The 23,662-nt window shown below is 37.0% G+C and overlaps 3 protein-coding genes across 4 annotated transcripts; all 3 read right to left on the bottom strand.

Annotated features, from left to right (window-relative positions):
* Positions 1 to 319: 319 nt before the first annotated feature.
* LOC125262041 (complement C1q-like protein 4) lies at positions 320 to 23,105 on the bottom strand. The gene is made up of 5 exons (XM_048180596.1): positions 23,051 to 23,105; positions 2,337 to 2,697; positions 2,107 to 2,157; positions 1,880 to 2,011; positions 320 to 1,676 (listed from the first exon to the last, which is right to left on the bottom strand). The coding sequence occupies exons 2-5, from the start codon at positions 2,353 to 2,355 to the stop codon at positions 1,396 to 1,398; spliced, it is 483 nt and encodes a 160-aa protein (XP_048036553.1). The 5' UTR covers positions 2,356 to 2,697; positions 23,051 to 23,105; the 3' UTR covers positions 320 to 1,395.
* Positions 5,721 to 8,348, bottom strand: LOC125262039 (E3 ubiquitin-protein ligase TRIM35-like). The gene is made up of 5 exons (XM_048180593.1): positions 8,038 to 8,348; positions 7,587 to 7,817; positions 7,487 to 7,509; positions 7,287 to 7,405; positions 5,721 to 6,588 (listed from the first exon to the last, which is right to left on the bottom strand). The coding sequence occupies exons 1-5, from the start codon at positions 8,188 to 8,190 to the stop codon at positions 6,047 to 6,049; spliced, it is 1,068 nt and encodes a 355-aa protein (XP_048036550.1). The 5' UTR covers positions 8,191 to 8,348; the 3' UTR covers positions 5,721 to 6,046.
* Positions 11,777 to 23,221, bottom strand: LOC125262040. Of its 2 annotated transcripts, none has more exons than XM_048180595.1 (4): positions 22,783 to 23,203; positions 22,558 to 22,608; positions 13,731 to 13,862; positions 11,777 to 12,128 (listed from the first exon to the last, which is right to left on the bottom strand). In XM_048180595.1, exons 1-4 carry the CDS (start codon positions 23,111 to 23,113, stop codon positions 11,848 to 11,850), a joined length of 795 nt encoding a protein of 264 aa, XP_048036552.1. In that variant the 5' UTR covers positions 23,114 to 23,203; the 3' UTR covers positions 11,777 to 11,847. The 2 variants fall into 2 exon arrangements, with proteins under 2 accessions (XP_048036552.1, XP_048036551.1); XM_048180594.1 differs by lacking the exons at positions 11,777 to 12,128; positions 13,731 to 13,862 and adding exons at positions 21,493 to 22,126; positions 22,328 to 22,462 and having other exon boundaries at positions 22,783 to 23,221.
* Positions 23,222 to 23,662: the final 441 nt, after the last annotated feature.

The raw sequence follows: 23,662 nt of genomic DNA, 5'->3' as shown, positions 1-23,662 counted from the left end.
ATCCCCCTTTCCACGTCTAAAGAAAATGTCCATATGTTGTTTTAAAGTTAAAATATATCAGAATTTGGAATGACCAAAATAAACATGATTTATGCATTTTGTTTGTCCTTTGTCAAATGTGACTATTGTCATCTAATATAATACATAAACTGGTAAATGTGCTGTATTGAAGATAAATAAAACATCATCAATCTTTTGCAAATAAATTTCTGGAATAAAACTTATTTTGATTGAAAAATTTGATTGATAAATATGATATCATTAGTGCTTCAAAGCAGGCTGTTATAAGGGGTGAATCCAAAAACAAAGGAAAGCTGGATCCAAATGCAGTGAGTTTAATATAAGTATAAACATAATAACAAATCCAACATGAAGAACTGAGGAACCAGAGAACAGAATGAATGCACCAAACATAACATCCGTGTAGAACAAGACTCGACAAAGAACACAAGAAACACTGGGGTTCAAATATTAGAGGCAATATAACTGTAACGTAGGGAGTCCACTGGAGGCAAGCGTAGTTTAGAACCCAAGTGTAGTTTATTGACAAAAATCCAAAATACTAACGTGAACCGGAACATGAAAACAGACTTTTGACTTGACTTTTGACTTGACTTTTGACTTGACTTTTGACTTGACTTTTGACTTGACTTTTGACTTGACTTTTGACTTGACTTTTGACTTGACTTTTGACTTGACTTGACTTTTGACTTGACTTTTGACTTGACACTCACCAACAGCAGGTTACATAAACAAAGCTAAACAAGATAACAATGGAACATGAGGGCTATAAATACAAGAACTGATGGAACACATGACTAGGACAACCAATGGGGAAGTGACACAAGGAACAAGAGAACCAATGACAGAATAACCTCAGAAAACACATGACCATGAACAACCAATCAGAACATGACACATGGACTAAGGGAGAACAAGAGCAAGGGAAACATGACACAAACAAGCAACATGAAACAAACTACAAAATAAAAGACATGAAATCAAAAACATGAACACAAACACCCGAGACAATAACATAAAATAGGCAAACAAGACATAACTGATCACAGAACTAATCAACAAGAAAAACAAGGATCAATAACAAGTTACACTTAAGAAAGGTATTATTTAACATTCTAGATTTATTACTTCAACAAAACACTTTTGAGTCACATGTGATATTTATGGGTCCTGTCTGTCTCAGTGTTGAAACTCTTTATACAAACTTACATGAATAGACAGATCAGACTTTTTAACAATAATCTATTGCAAATTTCAAAGACACATTAGTCCTCATTAATACAGGTTCATATGTTAATAATTCTTCATGATTTTCATCTTATATCATACGCTGAAGGTTCAGAATTATTGTAATCACATTCTTCAAAGCTCCTGTTATCTTAAGGGAAACAGTAGATAACCACTGAAAGTGTTGTGGTTATTCTCGTTATCATATAACCTCCTACCAGACCAAAGTCTCACATAGACAACATCTCCAACCTCCAGGATCAACACAACTCCATTTGAGGAGTTTAACGTTCCCTGAGCCTGATCACTATGTGCCATAAGCACCTGCTTTCCATTCTTACTTATGTATACAGTTGCTGCAGTTCCGCCATCACCACGTACATAGACTCTGAACATGTACGCTCCTTTCAGTGGGGCTGCGAAAACACCTAAATCAAATAACAAGAGATACAGAATCAGCCGTTTCCTGTATGATTTCTCAATTACAAACCATACTGTGTAATACTTCTGAAAGACAGCAGATCATTTAATTCTCTTATACACATTACACAACTGAAGAGAGGTCTGAATGGAGCAGAAGGTTTTCATTACTATAAACTGAGTTTTATGACTCCATTTCATTGATAATTACCTGTTATTGGGTTGTAGGCGTTCCCTATGTTTGTGAAGACGTTCCTGTAGGTTAGTGTGATGTGAGTGTTAAAAGGACCAATATATCCTTCACCAGATTCCCTCAGTGCAGCTGAAAAAGCTATCTCTCTGTCTGTTATTGAAAAACATAAGCAATATTGTGATATATTACTGTATTACACTGAGAATGAATACACTGAATTTAACATCATTCAAGCACACTTTCACCTCTATTTTCCTTTCTCAACTCCTCTTGACCCAGAGTAAGATTTGAAATTTCTGTGAAGGAATAAAGATTCTGTTAAATGACATTTACACTGATTATTGTAATAGATAACACAATTTACACAGTATACACTCAACTTTACACTAACATTTACACAATACAATGTATTGCATTGGTGTTTTACTTTGAGGATTATTGATAAAAGAGTGAATGTTTTGGTGAGGTACTGTACCATCATTTTTCTTGTTCATCTCATCTCTCAGTTCTCTGTTGATTTCTTTCTGCTCTGTAACGGTGGCGGTCAGTTCTCTGATGTTTTCTTTCTGCTCTGTAACGGTGGCGGTCAGTTCTCTGATGTTTTCTTTCTGCTCTGTAACGGTGGCGGTCAGTTCTCTGATGTTTTCTTTCTGCTCTGTAACGGTGGCGGTCAGTTCTCTCAGTGCTGCATGGATGTCAGGGATGCCCAGATCACAGTATTGTTGGCTGTCAGTTGAAGCTTCAGCTCTCAAAGTGTCTGTTTGAGGTGGATTCTGTCTTCCGTCCTCAGAGCTGATCTGTTGACTGATCTCATTCTCATTGAGTCCTCCATCTACCTGCTGTTGGACGACAGACATTCTTCACTGATGTTTGTTTCCAGCTCTTGCTCTGTCATCCTCACAGCCTCTCATGTTCCTTTTATAGTGTCCTGATTTACTGTCTTTTGGACTTGATTTATATTGCTTCAGATAAATAAGTAGTTCAAGTTAATTGTTAAACATCTACTGAGTCTGGAACATCCCTTTGATTATGTCTATCTCTGTTCAAAACATTTGTGACACTATGTTGATCTCAAGAGAAAATAACTTTGACTCAACTCTTACTTTTTATTTTTTAAATAGATCAGCACAGTAGAGCAGGATAAAATCTTTTTACACTTATTAGTAGTATTTAGAAAACCTGACTTAATAAAACAGGCTGTGTGACTATGAGGAATGATTACCTCAAAATGTACATCCATATGCAAGTTTAAGTGACTTTATTTTCTATCACAGGAAAATCATGATAACTGCTCCTGTAAATTTAGGCTACTTCTTCCTTTTTTTCTTTTCTTTTTTTTTTTTTTTTTTTTTTTCAAATGAATTTGTTGTTCATAATTTATCTGGGTCCAGCAGTCACTGGAGAAGTATTTTAGCTTATTTGTACTCCTCTCAAACAGCATTTCTCATCCACCCAGTGCAATTAAATTAGTCATTTAAATATCTCATTTGATGACAAAATATCACATGATATTTAGTTGAGAGAGAAATCTAGATTTAATACCCACCTTATTCTTACAACTATTCATTTATCGATAAGAAAATATTTAAAACTTAATAATATAATGTTGTTAAAAATCCTAGTGTTTTATTAAAATGCGAATGGGAAATGTAATGGATATTATCATGGTCATGTTTATCATTTATTTTTACACCCAATCCTTGTCGCCCATACAGTATACAGTAAAATATTTTACTTTTATCCAGAGAGACGCAGCTATTTGCATTGCATTTATGAATTTGACGTGGAAACACAGTTAGAACCTACTACAAAAGCATAAATTATACACTAAACTTCATGTCAGCATCCTCCTGTATGGCTTGTGATCTGAAGTGTCATACTTTAAAGCAAGCTTCGAAGCAGCAATCATTATGTGCCCAGCAACATATTTTTTGCTTCAAACGTCAGTGAGTGGTGATTCACGTGGTGACAAAATCTCATTAAACTGCACTGACTGCCGTAGACGGCACGGTTCGACCAATCAGATGAAGGGGCGTTTCAGCACCGCCCACATGTGCGAATGAAATATCAAAGCCATAAACCGATTTGTGATTCACAAACACAAAAATTACAAATTGAGCCAAAATCTAATTTTCCGTTTTATTAAACTAAATGACCAAACGAATAAATTGGCCATCTTTTAATTTCTTCTTATTTCATTCCAAATAGGAAGTGAAATGATCAAACATGAACCATAAATGAACATCAACCTGAACTTTGTTAATGTTAAAAACACACATCAAAATGACATAAGTATCAAAGCAAGTTCAGTAATATCTTATTCAGCATGTATCTTTATATAATTATATTACTGTTAATCTAGGGTGACCAGATTTCTCAGAGTGGAATACGGGACAGACACAGAACCCACAGACCCACAACACCTACTGCACACATACAAGTATTTACACTTAATACTATTGTTAGCTATGTAAAAAAATAAATGTAGACTTACATAAAATTGCAGATCAGTGGGAACAAGATGGTGCAACAGCATCATTCACTGTTGCTGTTTTGTATTTTTCACTGGAACCAATTTTTGCCAGCGTGCGCTTGTCTTTCAAGAGTTTATCATAAAATGCGGAGCAGTCCAGTCCGAAATTAATTCGTACGAAAAGCATTGCCTTCATTGTTGTTACATTCTGTCGAGATTTTTCATCCGTCCATGATGCATTCATTAACGAGAACACACGCTCCACAGGTGCAGATGTACCAGGCAGGCATAAAACAAACTCCACAGCCAAAGATAAGACTCCAAAGTTGAGTGACTTGCTCCCCATCTCACTAAACACGTCATATTATAGCCTCAGATTTAGTGCGAGCGGAAGAAAATTTTGGATCATACAATTTCTTAATCAATTTTGCAGTGCAGTCAGCTGACCGAAAACTATGGCCATGAATAACAGAATGATATGCAAAAAGTCCTTCACTTGCATGCACTTTATCAGATTCGCAACTTTGCTTCACAAAAAATTCGCTGACACTTGGAGTAGCACACTTACTTTTAGCAGCATCCATGTGCTTTTTTGTGTGCATATGCTGCGTAATGTCGGCTCGCCCTCCGTGAGCAATGGAAAAGCGAGCCCCGCAAATGTCGCATCTTAATTTACTTGCCTCTGATAGTGACTCTCTTTTGAGAAATTTAAACTCTTTTTGAAGATCGTCGTTAAATGTACACGCACGCTTCTTTGACATCTTTGCACCTGAGGCAAGCTTATCCGTCCTCTCATCTCATATACTGTACACTTAACTGTGACGTCGGATTCCGCCTTCACTAACTGCACGTTGATTAAGGGAATTGTGATTGGATGGAATTGTCCTTCTGCCTTCTCTTATTGGATGGAATTTTTTTTTTTTTCTCTAAAATATACTATGAGGTGATTTGCTAGTTTTATTAGGTTATTCCGTATGAGAAGAGTACTCACGCTATCACTCAGCAAAAAAAAAAAAAAAAAAAAAAAAAAAAAAAAAAATATATATATATATATATATATATATATATATATATATATATATATTAACGATGAAATACGGGACAAAACATGATTTTTTCATAATAAGTCGGGACACTAAAATTTGAGTTGAAATACGGGACTGTCCCGGGAAAAACGGGACGTCTGGTCACCCTATGTTAATCATACTCAATACCTAATTATTTTTTATCTAAAACTCACTTTTCATAGACTTTCACAGTACTCAGACCATGTTAACAATTCATTAAAATTCAATAATTGTAATTGAACGGTTCAATTCATATTAGTTTTACAATCAATTTATGAACTTTTGAAGCGTCAAAGTGGTAGTTGCGTAGCTGTCAATGGAGGGACAAAAAGCTCTCAGATTTCATCAAAAAGATCTTTGTGTTTCAAAGACGAATGAAAGTCTTACAGGTTTGGAATGACGTGAAGGTAATTAGTGTCAGTTTTCATTTTTGAGTGAACTATCCTCTTAATGCTGCAAGATGTCTAATGCAGTGGCATGTTACTAGCATGGCAGTATATACAAATGCCACTCAAAACGCCAGCTTCCCTTTAAGGACTAATGCTGCTTTACGTGCTATAGGAATGATCGTAAATACATTTATTTACTATGAAATACAATTGAATGATATTCAGACGAACAGTACTCTTCGTCATGTGATCTGGATTAAATATTGGAGACATGACGAAAGCAGGAAGATCCAGACCTATAGGTGTAACGATTATCGACTGGAAAGATCCTCAGAGAGGAAGAACTAAAACAACAACAGAAGAATGGAAAGAGTGTGTGAGTGAAGGTGGTTATGAATGTGTGTAGATGTGTGTGAGTTACAGGATCAGAGAACAACACCGTTCCTCTGTCATAGTCCAGATACACTCTCACACGATCAAGATCCTGTTCAACACGAAAACCAGATTCAACAACACACCCATGCTCCACACTCCAGACATCAGTCTTATAGAAACCCATTCCCTTCCTCTGGTTTAATGCTGTAGTTACTCCAAGTTTCCAGTCTGAACACTCTTTAAGATCCACATCCCAGCGGTGTGTTCCTGAGTTAAAACCCTCTGATCCCAGAACACAGGAATAGTTAAATCTCTCTGGATTATCAGGAACAGGTTGATAGTATCCATTGTTTCTCACACTGGTCAGATCATCAGACAGGATGAGAAATGGATCTGCAGTGTTTGGATCCAGAATCACAGGAGCTGATGAGACACAATCAACAGATGCTTTTATTCTGATGTTCATATAATGATCAAGAGTGAACCAACACAGATTATTATGAATTATGACACTCGTCCTGTTGATCAAACACATGTTCCTCTAATCACTGTCAGTGCTGTTATTATTTTCACACTCATTTTTATCATCAGCATGCAACCAACTACAAACAATAAATGTATGATTTGTGTTTCCCTTCAATAGAAAATGATACTTTGGGAAAGTATCTGTTGAGATTTCTGCTGTAGAAGAAAAACTGTAAGTGTGTGTCTGATCTTCAGCAGAATCTGATCATCTTCATTTCATTGGCTCTTATAGTCTGTGTGTTGATTTACAATAGCTTATTCTTACTGTCTGTTGTTTAACTTATGTTGTCTTGAGAAATTATTATTATTATTTTTATGAGACTAAATTTTCTCATTGTAACTCTGAACATCTGCCTCAGACCTTCAGACTGTTCTTCTGACTGTTGCTTTATCTTCTATATCTGATCAGACTTTTTTAAGTTTTCCTAAACTCTGAAAAATCCCATGGACATTCATTGATGAACTGTTCAAACTCCAACTGACAAAAATCCTAATTTAAACAGACAGAAACCCAACAGACTCAATTAAATAACTCCTTTATATCCATCATTTCCAGTGTGTGTGTTTGAGCTCAGATCTTCTGCAGTCAGACTCACTGTATTGGACGATGTCCTGCATCTTCTTGCAGACTCTGAACTGCAGGTTGCCCAAGTAACGTGGCACTTGAATCAAAGCTCCAGAAGGCATCTGTGGATCCGGCTGTGAGATCTGGACTCTGGAAGAACATTCAGGAGTCAGAACTGCAGTGGCTTTGGATCAGAACCAGAGAGACCAGAGACAGGAGCAGATCACTCACCTTTCCTTTGAGACTGGAAACTTCTGCAGAACAAACACACCATTTATCATCAAGAACTCAATCAATGAACCAATGATCAACCAATGATCTGAAATCAGACCTTCAGAAAGCAGACGTCATTGGCTTTCATCATCTCCTCCATGTCTTTGATTGTGTGTGAAAGAGCTGAGATGTGTCTGTTCATCTCCTCCAGCTTCTTCTTCATCTTCTGCTTCTTCTGCTCCTCTTCCTCCCTCAGTGCAGTGATTGTAGCTGCTTCTTCATCTCCGAGAAACCGACGAAGCCTCTTAAACTGCTGTTTAATCTGACGCTCTGTGTGCTCAGCTTGAGACTGAAATCAAATCACATTCACTTCAATCATCTCAATCGACACACATCAACACTTCACATCATTCATATCAGAGAAAAACTCGGATACGACATATAACGGATCCGGAAGCAGATCGCTGCTCGTCATTTACAGAAATAATACCCTGGACTCCATTATATTAAATATATCAGATCATAATAGTGATCCTACAGCTGAAAATTACTTGATTCTGTTTCCTCACCTTGATGTGTTGAACTGTTTTCTCAAACTCTCCTTTCTTTTTTTCATTGTGTTGAATTTTCTTTCTTTTTTTCATTGTGAAGATTACAGTGAAGACAAGAAGAGAATACAGTGATACAATCACACAATGCTGTGAAAAAAGTATTTGACCCATCCTGATTACTTCTGTTTTTGTATCTCGTACTAAATTGATTCAGAAATTAAAGGTGCCCTAGAACGATTTTTCACAAGATGTAATATAAGTCTAAGGTGTCCCCTGAATGTGTCTGTGAAGTTTCAGCTCAAAATACCCCATAGATTTATTTTAATTAATTTTTTTAACTGCCTGTTTTGGGGCATTATTAAATATGCGCCGATTCAGGCTGCGGCCCCTTTAAATCCCCGCCCACTGAGCTTGCGACTATAAAACAGTGCATAAACAAAGTTCACACAGCTAATATAACCCTCAAATGGATCTTTACAAAATGTTCATCATGCATGCTGCGTATAGTATTTATTTGGATGTTTATATTTGATTCTGAATGAGTTTGATTGTGCTCCGTGGCTAAAGCTAACATTACACACTGTTGGAGAGATTTATAACGAATGAAGTTGTGTTTATGAATTATACAGAATGCAAGTGTTTAAAAATGAAAATAGCGACGGCTCAGTGAATATAGTAATAAACGATAGTAACTTTAACCACATTTAACAGTACATTAGCAAAATGCTAACAAAACATTTAGAAAGACAATTCACAAATATCACTAAAAATATCATGATATCATGGATCATGTCAGTTATTATTGCTCCATCTGCCATTTTTCGCTGTTGTTCTTGCTTGCTTACCTAGTCTGATGATTCAGCTGTGCACATCCAGACGTTAATACTGGCTGCCCTTGTTTAATGCCTCGATCATGGGCTGGCATATGCAAATATTGGGGGCGTACATATTAATGATCCCGACTGTTACGTAACAGTCGGTGTTATGTTGAGATTCGCCTGTTCTTCTGAGGTCTTTTAAACAAATGAGATTTATATAAGAAGGAGGAAACAATGGAGTTTGAGACTCACTGTATGTCTTTTCCATGTACCGAACTCTTGTTATTTAACTATGCCAAGATAAATTCAATTTTTAATTCTAGGGCACCTTTAAATATATAGCATATTTAAAATATTTTTTTAAAAATGCTTGACATTATTTTTAAACCATAGAAATATTGCTGCTCAAATTAAGAGGCAAATTAATCAATATTTAAAAACAAAAATAACAATAATAATAAAAACATATACACTAGTGCTTTAAAGAAACTTAAATAGCTATTTTATTTAATGCACCTACAAAACTGTTGTCAGAAACAAACTCCATTGAAACGAATGTAAACAAAATAATCTGGGCGTGGTCTGTGAGACGCGACATGAAAATGCATTAAAACCTCCCTTAAACAGCGTCTGATACAATCGAAGAGCGACAGGGGAAACAACAAAGTCCAATAATAATACAAACATTCACAAATAATGTGGAAAGCCTTTAAATCTCCTCCGTAGAAAATTCCCTGTGACAAATCTAGCACTGTCCAACATCTGCTGGAAAGTCAGGTAAAACTATCTGCGTGCACGCGCATGTCCCAAGTCGACATTATCCCCAGTTGATCCGTAACACCGGTGTGGATACTGTACTTCAGAATCACAGATTCTACATCTTGAAAGTATGACCAATATAAGAATTTTCATTGGAAAATATCATCTGAACAAGTAAGTAACATTTCTGCCACTTTTGTTCTGACCAACTGAGAAAAAAAGCATTAGGCCTACAATAAATCGCGCTGACAATGGTGATTAAATCTAATGATCGCTTAGCTCGGATCACGTCAAACCATGCAAATTATTATTACTGTTATATTGTTCTCAAATTGTTAATGTTAACAACATCAGCATTGCGTGACTATGTGTATTAGTGTATTACCTGTAGATTTCAATTTCTGTAGCCACTCCACAGTTCAAAGTCTTTTGCTTTTTGTCTATGGCTGAATCTCCAGTTGTCACTGATGATTTTCATTTGGATCTTTCTGGATTACAATCTGCCATCAAAATGAAAAGTTTAATTATTTCAGGCTATAAATGATCCGCTACAACAAGCATCTCACATGATAAAACTGACTAGCCTGGACTCCTTCCTTTCTGTTTACGGACGTGACATAATGACGCACAGACGAACTGCTGCATGCTCAAATTTACCATGGAAATCCACCATATCGCTCTTATTATAAAACATTATTACAAGCTTACTGTTGTGAATCGAGCTAAGATAATGAGTTAGTTTTGAACACTGGCTGGTTATGTACTTGCTCAAAAATTGATTTTGGACATTTTTTAACCAAAAATGTTCTGAACTGCAGCTTTAAGAAGGCTGTTTAGTGTTGCAAAAAGCAAACATACTTTGTCTTGGTCACCTGAGTGACTTGGTTACTGGCTAGTAAGAAGCCAATTTTGTATATTGTAATTTTGAAAGTTGTTTATTTTTGTTTATATATTTTTTTTTTTTTGACGCACATGTCAGTTTTGTTTTCTGTTTAGAAAGGTTTAGCCATTTGTTATGTCTTTAAATGGATTTTTGCTTTGCCTTTGGCCTTAATTGGGAAAATTAAAGTCCCATCATCCTTGAGTTTGACTCTCCTCGTTTTTAAATGTGCTATAACATCAACCTCTTGATGCCTAAATATGACCATCCTACAACACTGACTCTATGGCCTTGATCCCATTCACTTACATTGTATGTACTTCACTAACCAAGAAATTTGTTTGTGAAGATTATAATTATTAATTATTATTTTGTAAAACGACATTGCTATAAATGCTCTTGAATGAGCTTAAGTTGTTTATCTTTTGCACAAAAATATACATTTTGTTGCAATATTTCTCTGTATTCTTGCTCTATATCACATATCCATCTTTGTAAATAACATTTATTTTGAATTGTTTTCCTTAAATCATGTTTTTTATTACAGAAGGCATGATAACATCAGCACAGAAAAAACAAGGACAAATACAATAAAAGACAGATGCAAATGAAATAAACTGCTTTAAATTTTCCATGTACAGCAGGTATACCTAAAAGTGGCATATTTATACATACAATGTCCTGGGGACAGAAATGTTGCCCATTTGGTGCAATGGCTCAAAACATAATTTGTGGACCAGACAGAGGTGTTGATGATTCTTCCTATTGTAAAGTCATGCAATGTGTTACCCCATCGCTGATCCATCATGCAATGTGCACACAGCAGCGATATAATGCTCCCCCAGAAAATCGTGCAGTGTTAACTCTGCATTACTCGACACAGGTAAATTGCAATTGAGAATACTTGTACTTATTTGAGGAATCGTGACAGCCCTACCTAATATCACGTTCATTATCGAAGGCGATTCATCTGCGAAAATGAACGCGATATTGCGTAGCTTATCAGTGATCTACGGCTCTGTCTATTAAATGCTGCTCCATTTGAAAGCAGGTGATGGCGATTTAGCGGTAATCAGGGAACCGGCTTTACTGACGAAATGCGCGTGACAATCGCATGCGATATATCGGTCAGCCCTAAGCCCTACTTTTAAATCATGTGATATTCATGGGTCCTGTCTGACTCAGTGTTGAAACTCTTTATACAAACTTACATGTATATACAGCTCAGAATTTTATAATCTATTACAAATTCCAAACACACATTAGTCCTCATTAATACAGGTTCATATGTTAACAATTCTTCATGATTTTCATCTTAAATCATACACTGAAGGTTCAGAATTATTGGAATCACATTCTTCAAAGCTCCTGTTATCTTAATGGAAACAGTAGATAACCACTGAAAGTGCTGTGGTTATCCTCGCTATCAAATATCTTCGCCAAAGGCCAAAGTCTCACATAGACAACATCTCCAACCTCCAGGATCAACACAACTCCATTTGAGGAGTTTAAATCATTCTGAGGCTGATTAGCATATGCCAAAACCATACGCTCTAAATTCTTATAAATGGAGGCACCTGCTGCAATTCCATTACGACCAAATACAGAGACTCTGAACATGTACGCTCCTTTCAGTGGGGCTGTGAAAACACCTAAATCAAATAACAAGAGATACAGAATCAGCTATTTCCTGTATGATTGATTAATTAAAAGACACACTGTGTAATAGTTTTGAAAGACGGTAAATCATTTCAGGCTACGTTTACACGACAATGATGTCCTAAAAACAGACACGTTTTTTTCTTTGCATTCTTCGTGTACCAACAATGACATTTTCAAAACGATCACCGTTCACACAGATCCATGGAAACAACTTTAAAACACTGTATTCTGCTGCCAGTCCAGTAGTTGGCGATGTCACTTAGTAAATAAACACTCGAACACTACGAGCCTCGGCATCACTGCAGCTATGGATTTGGATAATGCAAATAAAGACGAGGTTGCAATGCTGAAGGAAAAAAAAAAAAACTTTTAATAACGTTTTCTAAATAACTTTTACAATAATATATATATATATATATATTAAGTCTGATTCATCTGAAATATTTTCGTGATCGTTTGACTGCTGGACATTTTACTTTTAAAGGAAATGCATAATCTAGGCTATGTAATGCAATAAACTGTCACATTTAAAAAGTCTATCTTCTCTAAAAACAATGGTAACGCTAAAACATTTAACTAACGTTTAAAATATTATTTAAGGGCCTGTTACTGTTTAATAGCTGGTTTGATGTTTGATTGATAAACTGGGAAATGCTGTTGTTATGTGATGACAGTTTAATCTATTTTACAAACTCGCATGTTTATCACAAGGTTATCCGATTAGATAAGTTACTAGCTAATAATAGGCTGTTCAATCTTTAATAACGTGACGCTTCCATAACGCATCTGTATCCATTGTTGTTCCCATAAGAGAGCGTTTTTAAATGGCACATAAAATATAATAGTTTGGCTTGGCTTGAGACACAGTCTAATGGTTTAACGAAATATACATTTTAAACCTCTTTTTACTGTAACATTGTTTAAGAACCCTCAATGCAGGACGAGACCGCCCTGATTGTAAAGCAAAACATGATTGGTTGTAGCGAAAGTGTGCTGTAATTGGTCAGCGCCACGTGGTCGTTATCTGATTGGCTTGAGTAGTCGGTGGGTGGAGTCGACCTATTTGTGGATTTATTGGAGATCCTGATGCTAGAATTGTTTCAGAATCCACAAATGTGTGAGGAGATTCACAAATGCACAGAAAGCAGTTCACAAATGTACAGGTGGTGATTCACAAATGAATGCAGGCAGAGTTGTGCCTGTGACATAAAAACATATTTGTGAACATGTTTTTTATTAGCAAATCTCATTTTATTTATTTGTGAATTCAATTATTTTTTGTGAAACTCCTAACATATAGTTGTGAATCTCATTCTATTAATTTGTGGATGTGATTATTTTTTGTGAATATCTATACATTTATTTGTGGATCTTAATCTATTTATTTGAAATTTTGCTACAATCCTACCCCCATAGTAAATGAACGGCAAAAACACAAAACTCAAAGTTTACTGTTTTTTGTTGAAAATGTTGTCGTGTAAACAGCTCCTAATTCTCTTATCCACATTACACAACTTCAGAGAGGTCTGAATGGAGCAGAAGGTTTTCATTACTATAAATTGAGTTTATGACTCCATTTCATTGATAATTACCTGTAATTGGGTTGTAGGCGTTCCCTATGTTTGTGAAGACGTTCTTGTAGATCAGTGTGATTTCACTGAGAGAAGGACCAATAAATCCACGGCCAGAATCCATCAGTGAAGCTGAAAAAGCTATTTCTCTGTCTGTTATTGAAAAACATAAGCAATATTGTGATATATTACTGTATTACACTGAGAATGAATACACTGAATTTAACATCATTCAAGCACACTTTCACCTCTATTTTCCTTTCTCAACTCCTCTTGACTCAGAGTAAGATTTGAAATTTCTGTGAAGGAATAAAGATTCTGTTAAATGACATTTACACTGATTATTGTAATAGATAACACAATTTACACAGTATACACTCAACTTTACACTAACATTTATACTATACAATGTATTACATTGGTGTTTTACTTTGAGGATCATTGATAAAAGAGTGAATGTTTTGGTGAAGTACCTTCATTTTTCTTGTTCATCTCATCTCGCAGTTCTCTGATGTTTCCTTTCAGCTCTGTAACGGTGGCGGTCAGTTCTCTCAGTGCTGCATGGATGTCAGGGATGCCCAGATCACAGTATTGTTGTCTGTCAGTTGAAGCTTCAGCTCTCAAAGTGTCTGTTTGAGGTGGATTCTGTCTTCCTGTCCTCAGAGCTGATCTGTTGATTGATCTCATTCTCATTGAGTCCTCCATCTACCTGCTGCTGGACGACAGACATTCTTCACTGATGTTTGTTTCCAGCTCTTGCTCTGTCATCCTCACAGCCTCTCATGTTCCTTTATAGTGTCCTGATTTACTGTCTTTTGGACTTGATTTATATTGCTTCAGATAAATAAGTAGTTCAAGTTAATTGTTAAACATCTACTGAGTCTGGAACATCCCTTTGATTATGTTTATCTCACAAAACATTTGTGACACTATGTTGATCTCAAGAGAAAATAACTTTGACTCAACTCTTACTTTTTATTTTTTAAATAGATCAGCACAGTAGAGCAGGATAAAATCTTTTTACACTTATTAGTAGTATTTAGAAAACCTGACTTAATAAAACAGGCTGTGTGACTATGAGGAATGATTACCTCAAAAATGTATGTCCATATGCAAGTTTGAGTGGCTTTATTTAAATTAAATACATTAGTTATTGTTACGTGTCAGTGATTATCCTGATCTCTGATATATTTCTGACCTCTAATATAGATGGTCACTCCACTCTCTGGTATTCATGTGAATATCTTACAACAGTTACAAGGTTTACAAGCTTTATGTTGTGACAAAAAAAGGAAAGATTGGATATTTGGATGTTAATTTACACAGAACAACCCCCCCCCCCCAGAACTGGATTAACAACATGGATTAATAAATACATAACAGTAATTTGAGGACAAAATCAATTTAATTCTTCGCTTGTTGTTACTGTATAATTACACACAAAATATACTGAAGATAACAGACTATATGTGTAAAACTCACTATTATTCATCACAAAACTTGTCAAGTTAAATTAATTTAATTTAATGACATGTATAAAAACATTACATGTAATTATTAACCTGATTTACAACTTTTCCCATAAAAGAATGCCCTAGAATTTATGCACTTTTGATAAAGTTTACAATAACTCGTTTTATGGTATCATAATGTGAGCTGTTGTTTCCCAGTATGAACTTTGATCTTAACACCTTTAAACGTGTTATTTATTATTCTCAGGTTAGATAAAGTAAGTCGAGTCTAATCCTGTTGTTTACCACTGAAGTTAGGTTATAATCTTCTTGATTTATGTAAGTTGTAACTTTCCCAAGACCTAAGATCCTTTTCAAGGTCTTACAGATGCAAGCGGTCCGCCTTTACATAAACTCAACCAAGATGGCTGATTTCCTTTTAAGGTTCTAAGAGTAGAACCACAGTTCTTTGTGTCCTTGAACACACACATAAACACACACACACACACACACACACACAATTGTGTGCTGGCAGTCCAGTTCTGCTCCTCCGTCTCATGGGTAGTCACAAAAATACCTAACTAACAATTACTGTACATCTGTGTCCATACAGTATAAGACAATTCTTAGAAACAACAAAAATAAATAATGTAAGCATTGCATTATATTGAATAAATTAGTTAAATCTGTGTAGCAAAAAGGCATCTAAAATAAATATTCATATGCAGAGTCGTCTATAATTACACTGTATGTAATACTACTGTTTGTTTGTGCACATCTATTTCCTATTTGTGTTTTATGCTTTGTTTGCCATTGCTGTTTATTTAGATTCATATGGTGCAAAATCACTAAGTGGTTTAGTTTAGTAGTATTGACAGTAACTGTTGTCAGTAAAAAAAAAAAAATAATATAAATATATATATATATATATATATATATATATATATATATATATATATATATCAGAGTCTGATAAATAATGGAATTATACATATCATCTCTCAACTGCTTTTTGTTTCTATTATTGGTTCAAAATAGCAGCCCAAGCCTCCAGTCTTACACTGAGTTAATAATTGTGTGGTTTTCATTCACATTCAAGAATATCTTCTTAAGTTATGGGAAAGTGGAAGAATCTACATTTTTGATAATGTGTACATTGACATCTACTAGACTGAAATGTCTCAATTGTTGTGTTGTCAGATTGTTTTTTATTTGTTTTTCTTCATAAAAGGTGCCGTCAGGGTGTGTAAACCACCATAAACTATATAGGCCCTAGTGGTTAAACAATAATGAAAGTATATTTGTGACACGTGGAGAAGCACAAATGACATTCAGGCTGTTAAACAGGCCTGCAGTAAAAGCTTCAGATCAGACCCTGAACACACTGTGTTTATTTGCTGAAGTGTGCTGCACGTGCTATATTAAAAAGCCAGGGACGGAGAGGAATATTTCATCTGTCTGACCACTTTTTCTAGACTCAGGAGAAGTGATTAGTCAGCTGGAAACAGTGGTAGAGGGTGTCTGATACATAGCCAAATGCACAAGCACTCTTTTTTGTCAGCATTTGTGTGTGTGGTTAAAAACCAGCCAAAGAGCGCCATCTGCTGTTAAAAATGAGCTCAGAATGATTCAAGAGAGAATCGCAATGCATTCGGGAAATCTCAGAATTGATCCATGAATCAAGATGAATCTTGATTTATTCTCCCAGCCCTGCTATCTATTGCATACTTAACTGGAGTCCTTGCAGTGTCAAGCCCTACTTGAGTGAAGAACTTGATCAAGTTGTTTTCAACCATCCTTTCACAGAGCGACCAGCTGGACAACCAATCTGTATTCAAGAAACGCTGAAAATTCAACTGCCTCCTACAGACCCTTACCTAAAAATATATATTTTTCTTTTCCTTCTGTAGTGATTGTGTGTTTTAGTGCGGTGCGTCTACAGGGTGTCCACCTGTGCGTCAGGGCAGCACAATAGCCAGGTCGGAGTGCCAGCTGTTAACCCATCAACTAAAGGAGCTACTATATGACTTGTTGTGAGTGCGTGTGTGTGGTTGTGAGTGTCACGTCGTCTAACTATAAGGGATCCTCATTAAGGCATTGCATTGCACTTTCTCTCTCTCCAACCGGTGCTCTGGGCCGCGTTGCTGCTTTGGGTCGTCGACACGTTTGGTCCAGTGGGCCGGATATTTGTTTTCTTTTGTGGTCATCATTTTGCTTGGGTTAATTTGCTTTTTTGTATTGATTTATTTTTTTGTATTACTGTCACCAACTCTCAGTTCTTTTGTGACTCTTCACTCTTGAACTCTTCAGTTCTCGGTTATATTGCAATCTTGAGCCGTGAGTTCTGAGTTTGTGATCTTTGCTGTTGTGACAGTATACATTGTTTGTTTTCTCTAATTTCTATCCTTTATTAAATCCTAACTAACAAATCCAAGTCTCTAACAAATCCAAAAAAGCTTTTGTTAGAGGCTCAGCAGCAAAGTTTGGTGGGAAGTGTATATTTAAAAACGTTACATGTTCTCCATACAATAGCCCTCTAACAATAATTCCCTTTCGAAAGGGAACTCAATTCTGCGTTCGAAAACGCTATGGGGAACGCCTCCGCATGAACCAGTGTCTGAAAACAATATCAACTCGTGACAATCCTATTGGCCGGCGACAGCCTATGACGTCATCATAGCATGACCCAGAAGTATATTAGGAGTGCCTAGAGAACCAGCCAGTATCTTTTTCGTCTTCAGAGACTGTTTGTTTGAAGCGATATCAAACCAATATTAAGGTAAGACAATTTATGTCTGACGTTTGTCGTCCTTCCTGATGTTTCTTCAGGAAGTGTGTGCATCCGTATCCCATAGTGTTGACATCTGATCACATACATAATTTATAATGCTATTTTTTATGAGAACAAAAGAGCATGTACAGGCAGTTTAAGGGGTGAAATTCCCTGCGACCTTCGATGGGTGACGGGAGAGAGCTGTGTGATTATGATGATGTGTTGTCTATGACATTGTTAGATTCAGTAGCAGTTGCTCTTCTTGTTCTAAGCCTAACAAGAGAGCAGGAGATGGCTGATGAGGATGAAGCCTGAGGATGAGGATGAAATGGTGAGCCTTCTGAATCCTCAAATCCACCCTGTCCCCGTGTATGTAGTGCTGTTTGAGATTATGGAATGTGCCTCTGGCAGACTGCAGCTGCCATTGGAGCAGTTTAGAAAGAAACCGCTCACGGACGGTTTGTCGAACAGTTCCTTTTTTGCCATAATCCTCCAGCCACCCTAAGCTTTCCATTCTGTCTTGATCTTCATACTAAGATTGAGAAGGCATGGAAGGACCTGTATTCAGCTCGCATTCATCAGCATCAGCAGTTTAATTCGCTGATGCTGATGGAGTGAGTATGGGTTCACGTTCTCGCTGCTTACTGACGAGATGAGTGGAACTATCTTGTGATATAGGTAGGCTCCAATTAGGGCTGGGCGATATATCGCATGCGATTGTCACGCGCATTTCGTCAGTAAAGCCGGTTCCCTAATGGAGTGGCATTTAATAGACAGAGCCGTAGATCACTGACAAGCGACGCAATATCGCGTTCATTATCGCAGATGAATCGCCTTCTATAATGAACGCGATATTGCGTCGCTTGTCAGTGATCTACGGCTCTGTCTATTAAATGCCACTCCATTTGAAAGCAGATGATGGCGATTTAGCGGCAATCAGGGAACCGGCTTTACTGACGAAATGCGCGTGACAATCGCATGCGATATATCGCCCAGCCCTAGCTCCAATGCTCTATATGTGGCAGCAGGTCAGGCGGGTGTTGCTTAAACACATAATGTCTGTAGTGTTGAGGTAGACTGTAATATGTGGGCACTCTACAGTCTTATCTTCTAGTTAAACTAGGTTCATTCTGGGCGAGTTCCATGTTTGTGGAATCTTGCTTATCAGCAAGCAAGCTGTTCTAGGTATGTGGCCTTCACAGGTCGCACTTTAAGCCCCTTTTGGGGCCTCTATGATTCTGTGCCTATGGTACGGTTTATCTGTTAGGTTAAACTCTGTACTCCCCTCGTTTGAGGGTTGTCCTTCATAGTGCTTAGCTCCCTAAGCTGGTCAGTGGCCTCTCTGAGGCCTCCCTATTGAGGATCATCCCCAGGCTGGTAATGTACTCCCCTTGTTGGGTTCCTTTAGAGTGCACAGCCTCTTCAGTGCAATAATCACGCGCTAAGTTACTCCCCTCATTGGTAGGGGTAAAAAGCGCTAAGCTGATTCCTGCTCTCCGGGATGCCCGTCTCTACGCTCTGGTCTGAGTTGGTTACTGCCTCTTTGCAGTCACTCTTACTGGATATCTTTTCTGAAGAGTAGGTTTCTGTAAAAGTAAACCAGGTCAGCCTCCCTGGTGACAATCAGGGTCGAGTACGTTCCCCTGAGAAGTGACTGGATAGGGTTCCCTCGGGCCCCCTGGCCACATTCCCTTAAAGGTACCCTCTTTCTCTGAAAAGAAGTTTGGTCCCAGAAGCCTTTGAGCGGCCTTCTGAGGAAGGCCTCTTTGAGGATTTTTAGCTTGGGCTGTTGGCCATAGGGAATGCTGTCACTGACAGCCTATGTATGATCCGTAGGGGGAGTGGTTCTGACACTTCAGTTGAAGCTGCTAGTTTTGACGTTTGTCTAGCCATTTGTGGCATGCACTCCCCTCAAGCACGGCGGCATGGGTATATCGTTTCCCATAGCGTTTTCGAACGCAGAATTGAGTTCCCTTTCGAAAGGGAACGTCTCAGGTTATGTATGTAATCATGGTTCCCTGAGAACAGGGAACTAGATTCTGCATTTCCTAGCCATGCATTGGGCTGCCTGCTGAACAGTCGATGAGATAATCTAGTGGTGTCTCCATTAAAGACATCTGTGTGGTGGCTGTCTGGTCCTCGCCGTCCACGTTTGACAGGTTCTATAACCTGGATGTCCCGGCGTTACACGCCCAGGTCCTTTCAGGGTGATTTGATGGCCTCTACGTAGCCCATCGGTTCAGCTTTGCCTTCCTACTTATCCCTAGGCCCTAGGTTCAGCCATTCCCTCCCATGGCACGTCGTTACTGTATTCATTCCCCATACACAGTATGAGCGAAGTATCGAAAGGGAACTTACTTGGTTATTAATGGTTCGTAACCGGTACATTCTGTCTGTATATTTATGTTGTATTTATTTATGCTATTGTCACTTTATTTGTTCTAATTTTATTACTGACTGTTTACTTTATTACTTAATTGATAAATTTTACTAATAGGCAAGTATTTAATAATAATATGTTTCATGTATAAAGCGCCTTTCCCAAGCTGAAGGATGCTTTACAAAAGCAGTAACAGACATTTGATTCACTTAATCATAAACAGTCATTTCATATAATCAATTAATCAGTGGACAGTAGAAATTTCCCCAGTCCGGAGATAGAAATGATTGCAGTTGCATATCATGGTACAATTTTGTACAGAAAACAGAAATGCATAGTGTTAAGTAACAACAGAACCTATTTGTTTTGCTGTGGTTTGCTTAGCCTATAGATTTGGGTCATATTGCCCATTCATCACACTCAACAACCACTTTTCCACGCCTGAAGAAAAAGTCCATATGTTGTTTTAAATGTTAAAATATATCAGAATTTGGTAAGAGACAAAATTAAACAAGATTTATGCATTTTGTTTGTCCTTTGTGTCATGTAGGACTATTGTCATCAAACATGTCAACACATAAACTGGTAAATGTGCTGTCTTAATTATAAATAAAACATCACAATTGTTTTGCAAATTTCTGAAATAAAAAGTTATTTTAATTGCAAAATTTGATTGAAAAATATATCATTAGTGCTGTCATGTAGGACAAGACTCAACAAGAAACACTGGGGTTTAAATACTAGAGGGGAAATAGGCAAACAAGACATACCTGGGAATGATCCCAGAACTAATCAACAAGAAAGAACTACAAAAGAAAGACTACAAAACATGGTGCAGAACAGAAATAACAAGTCCACACAAAATCAGGGGAACACAGACTGGCATCATGACACAAGTATTGTTGGGGAAATATTCATGAAAATTTGAGGAAAAGAAAATGCCATGGAACTGGCATAATTTTCCGTAAGTTGAATAGGGAAGGCGTAGGACGTAGCGTAAGTGATTTGAACTGCGCAAGTTTTACAATTTCTTCGTAAGCCGTGTGGAGTACATTTTGCTTAGGATGGATGCATGCACTTTCTTCAGCTCATACTCGTGAACCCTGTTCACTGCCATTATAAAGCTTGGATGCATCAGGATATTTATTAATATATATCCGATTGTGTTCATCAGAAGGAATAAAGTCATATACACCTAGGATGGCTTCAGGGTAAGTACATTTTGGGGCAATTTTCATTTAAAAGTGAACTAATCCTTTAAAAATGTATTGTTAAACATTCTATGTTTACTACTTTAACAGATCACTTTTCAGTCAAGTGATATTTATGGGTCCTTTCTGTTTTAGTGCTGAAAGTCTTTATACAAAGTTACATGTATAAACAGCTCAGACTACAGTAATTTATTATAATTTTCAAACACACATTAGTCTTTATTTATACAGGTTCATATGTTAATGATTCTTCATGATTTTCATCTTAAATCATACACTGAAGGTTCAGAATTATTAGAATCACATCCTTCAAAGCTCCTGTTATTTTAATGGAAACAGTAGGAAACCACTGAAAGTGTTGTGGTTATTGTTATTATCATATATCCTTGTGCCAGCCCACAATCTCACATAGACAACATCTCCAACCTCCAGGATCAACACAACTCCATTTGAGGAGTGTAATGAATTCTGAGGCTGATTATTATGTGCCATAACCACCTTCTCTCCATTCTTATAAATGGCTGCAGTTGCTGAAGTTGGGCCATAACCAACTATAGAGACTCTGAACATGTACGCTCCTTTCAGTGGGGCTGTGAAAATACCTAAATCAAATAACAAGAGACACAGAATCAGCTGTTTCCTGTAGGATTTCTCAATTACCAAACACACTGTAATAGTTTTGAAAGATGGCAGATCGTTTAATTCTCTTACACACATTACACAACTGCAGAGAGGTCTGAATGGAGCAGAAGGTTTTCATTACTATAAAATGAGTTTTATGACTCCATTTCATTGATAATTACCTGTAATTGGGTTGTAGGCGTTCCCTATGTTTGAGAAGACGTTCCTGTACGTTAATGTGATGTCAGTGGTAAAAGGACCAATATATCCATGGCCACCAGATTCCAGCAGTGAAGCTGAAAAAGCTATTTCTCTGTCTGTTGTTGAAAAACATAAGCAATATTGTGATATATTACTGTATTACACTGAGAATGAATAGACTGAATTTAACATCATTCAAGCACACTTTCACCTCTATTTTCCTTTCTCAACTCCACTTGACCCAGAGTAAGATTTGAAATTTCTGTGAAGGAATAAAGATTGTGTTAAATGACATTTACACTGATTATTGTAATAGATAACACAATTTACACAGTATACACTCAACTTTACACTAACATTTACACTATACAATGTATTACATTGGTGTTTTACTTTGAGGATCATTGATAAAAGAGTAAATGTTTTTGCGAAGTACCTTCATTTTTCTTGTTCAGCTCATCTAGGATAAATATCTGTTGTTCTCTCAGTTGCGTCTCTAAAGCTCTGATGTTTTCTTTCTGCTCTGTAACGGTGGCGGTCAGTTCTCTCAGTGCTGCATGGATGTCAGGGATGCCCAGATCACAGTATTGTTGGCTGTCAGTTGAAGCTTCAGCTCTCAAAGTGTCTGTTTGAGGTGGATTCTGTCTTCCGTCCTCAGAGCTGATCTGTTGACTGATCTCATTCTCACTGAGTCCTCCATCTACCTGCTGCTGGACGACAAACACAAAGGTTTCCAACAGCAGCAGTATACATACTAAAGCTTTCATTCTTCACTGATGTTTGTTTCCAGCTCTTGCTCTGTCATCCTCACAGCCTCTCATGTTCCTTTTATAGTGTTCTGATTTACTGTCTTTTGTACTTGATTTATATTGCTTCAGATAAAAAAAGTAATTCAAGTTAATTGTTAAACATCTACTGAGCTAATCTACTTGAGATTAGCTATTACTTTTTGTTTCCTTTCCTTTTATTGCAATAATATTTTATTTTATTCTGATTTATATAATTGAATACTAATGAGAGATCACAGAAAAAGCACATAATGACATGTATTTCATAAAATGGACACAGGGTGGCAATAACCACAAGCAGATTCACACTGGGACATTTAGTGATGCACAGAGCAAGATGAGCTCATAATCGGGGTTGCAGCAGTTGCGATGGGTCGAGTATTGGTAAACATAATGACCGCTCACCGCTGTCAACGTTTTTTGTGCCTCTGATTCATGTTGTCATGTCACTCCGCAAGTAGTCCAATCATTTGTCACGATTGAAGTTCAAAGTGTACGAGCACCGTTATGAATGCGCACACAGCCAAC

This window comes from Megalobrama amblycephala, unplaced genomic scaffold, assembly GCF_018812025.1.
Source record: "Megalobrama amblycephala isolate DHTTF-2021 unplaced genomic scaffold, ASM1881202v1 scaffold564, whole genome shotgun sequence".
NCBI lineage: Eukaryota > Metazoa > Chordata > Actinopteri > Cypriniformes > Xenocyprididae > Megalobrama > Megalobrama amblycephala.
The sequence above is the reverse complement of the archived record's forward strand: the minus strand, read 5'-3'. Positions and strand labels throughout refer to the sequence as shown.

Bases quoted from the DNA above. Each gene is read 5' to 3' on its own strand.
- LOC125262041 (XM_048180596.1), bottom strand. The intron at 2,012-2,106 runs GTGAAAGTGTGC...TTTCAATAACAG, and splicing joins GTTGAGAAAGGAAAATAGAG to ACAGAGAGATAGCTTTTTCA. The intron at 1,677-1,879 runs GTAATTATCAAT...TATTTGATTTAG, and splicing joins CGCCTACAACCCAATAACAG to GTGTTTTCGCAGCCCCACTG.
- LOC125262039 (XM_048180593.1), bottom strand. From the start codon at position 8,190: ATGGGTCAAATACTTTTTTCACAGCATTGTGTGATTGTATCACTGTAT. The intron at 7,818-8,037 runs GTGAGGAAACAG...ATTTGATTTCAG, and splicing joins AAACAGTTCAACACATCAAG to TCTCAAGCTGAGCACACAGA. The intron at 7,510-7,586 runs GTCTGATTTCAG...TTTGTTCTGCAG, and splicing joins ATGACGTCTGCTTTCTGAAG to AAGTTTCCAGTCTCAAAGGA.
- LOC125262040 (XM_048180594.1), bottom strand. From the start codon at position 23,113: ATGAAAGCTTTAGTATGTATACTGCTGCTGTTGGAAACCTTTGTGTTT. The intron at 22,463-22,557 runs GTGAAAGTGTGC...TTTCAACAACAG, and splicing joins GTTGAGAAAGGAAAATAGAG to ACAGAGAAATAGCTTTTTCA. The intron at 22,127-22,327 runs GTAATTATCAAT...TATTTGATTTAG, and splicing joins CGCCTACAACCCAATTACAG to GTATTTTCACAGCCCCACTG.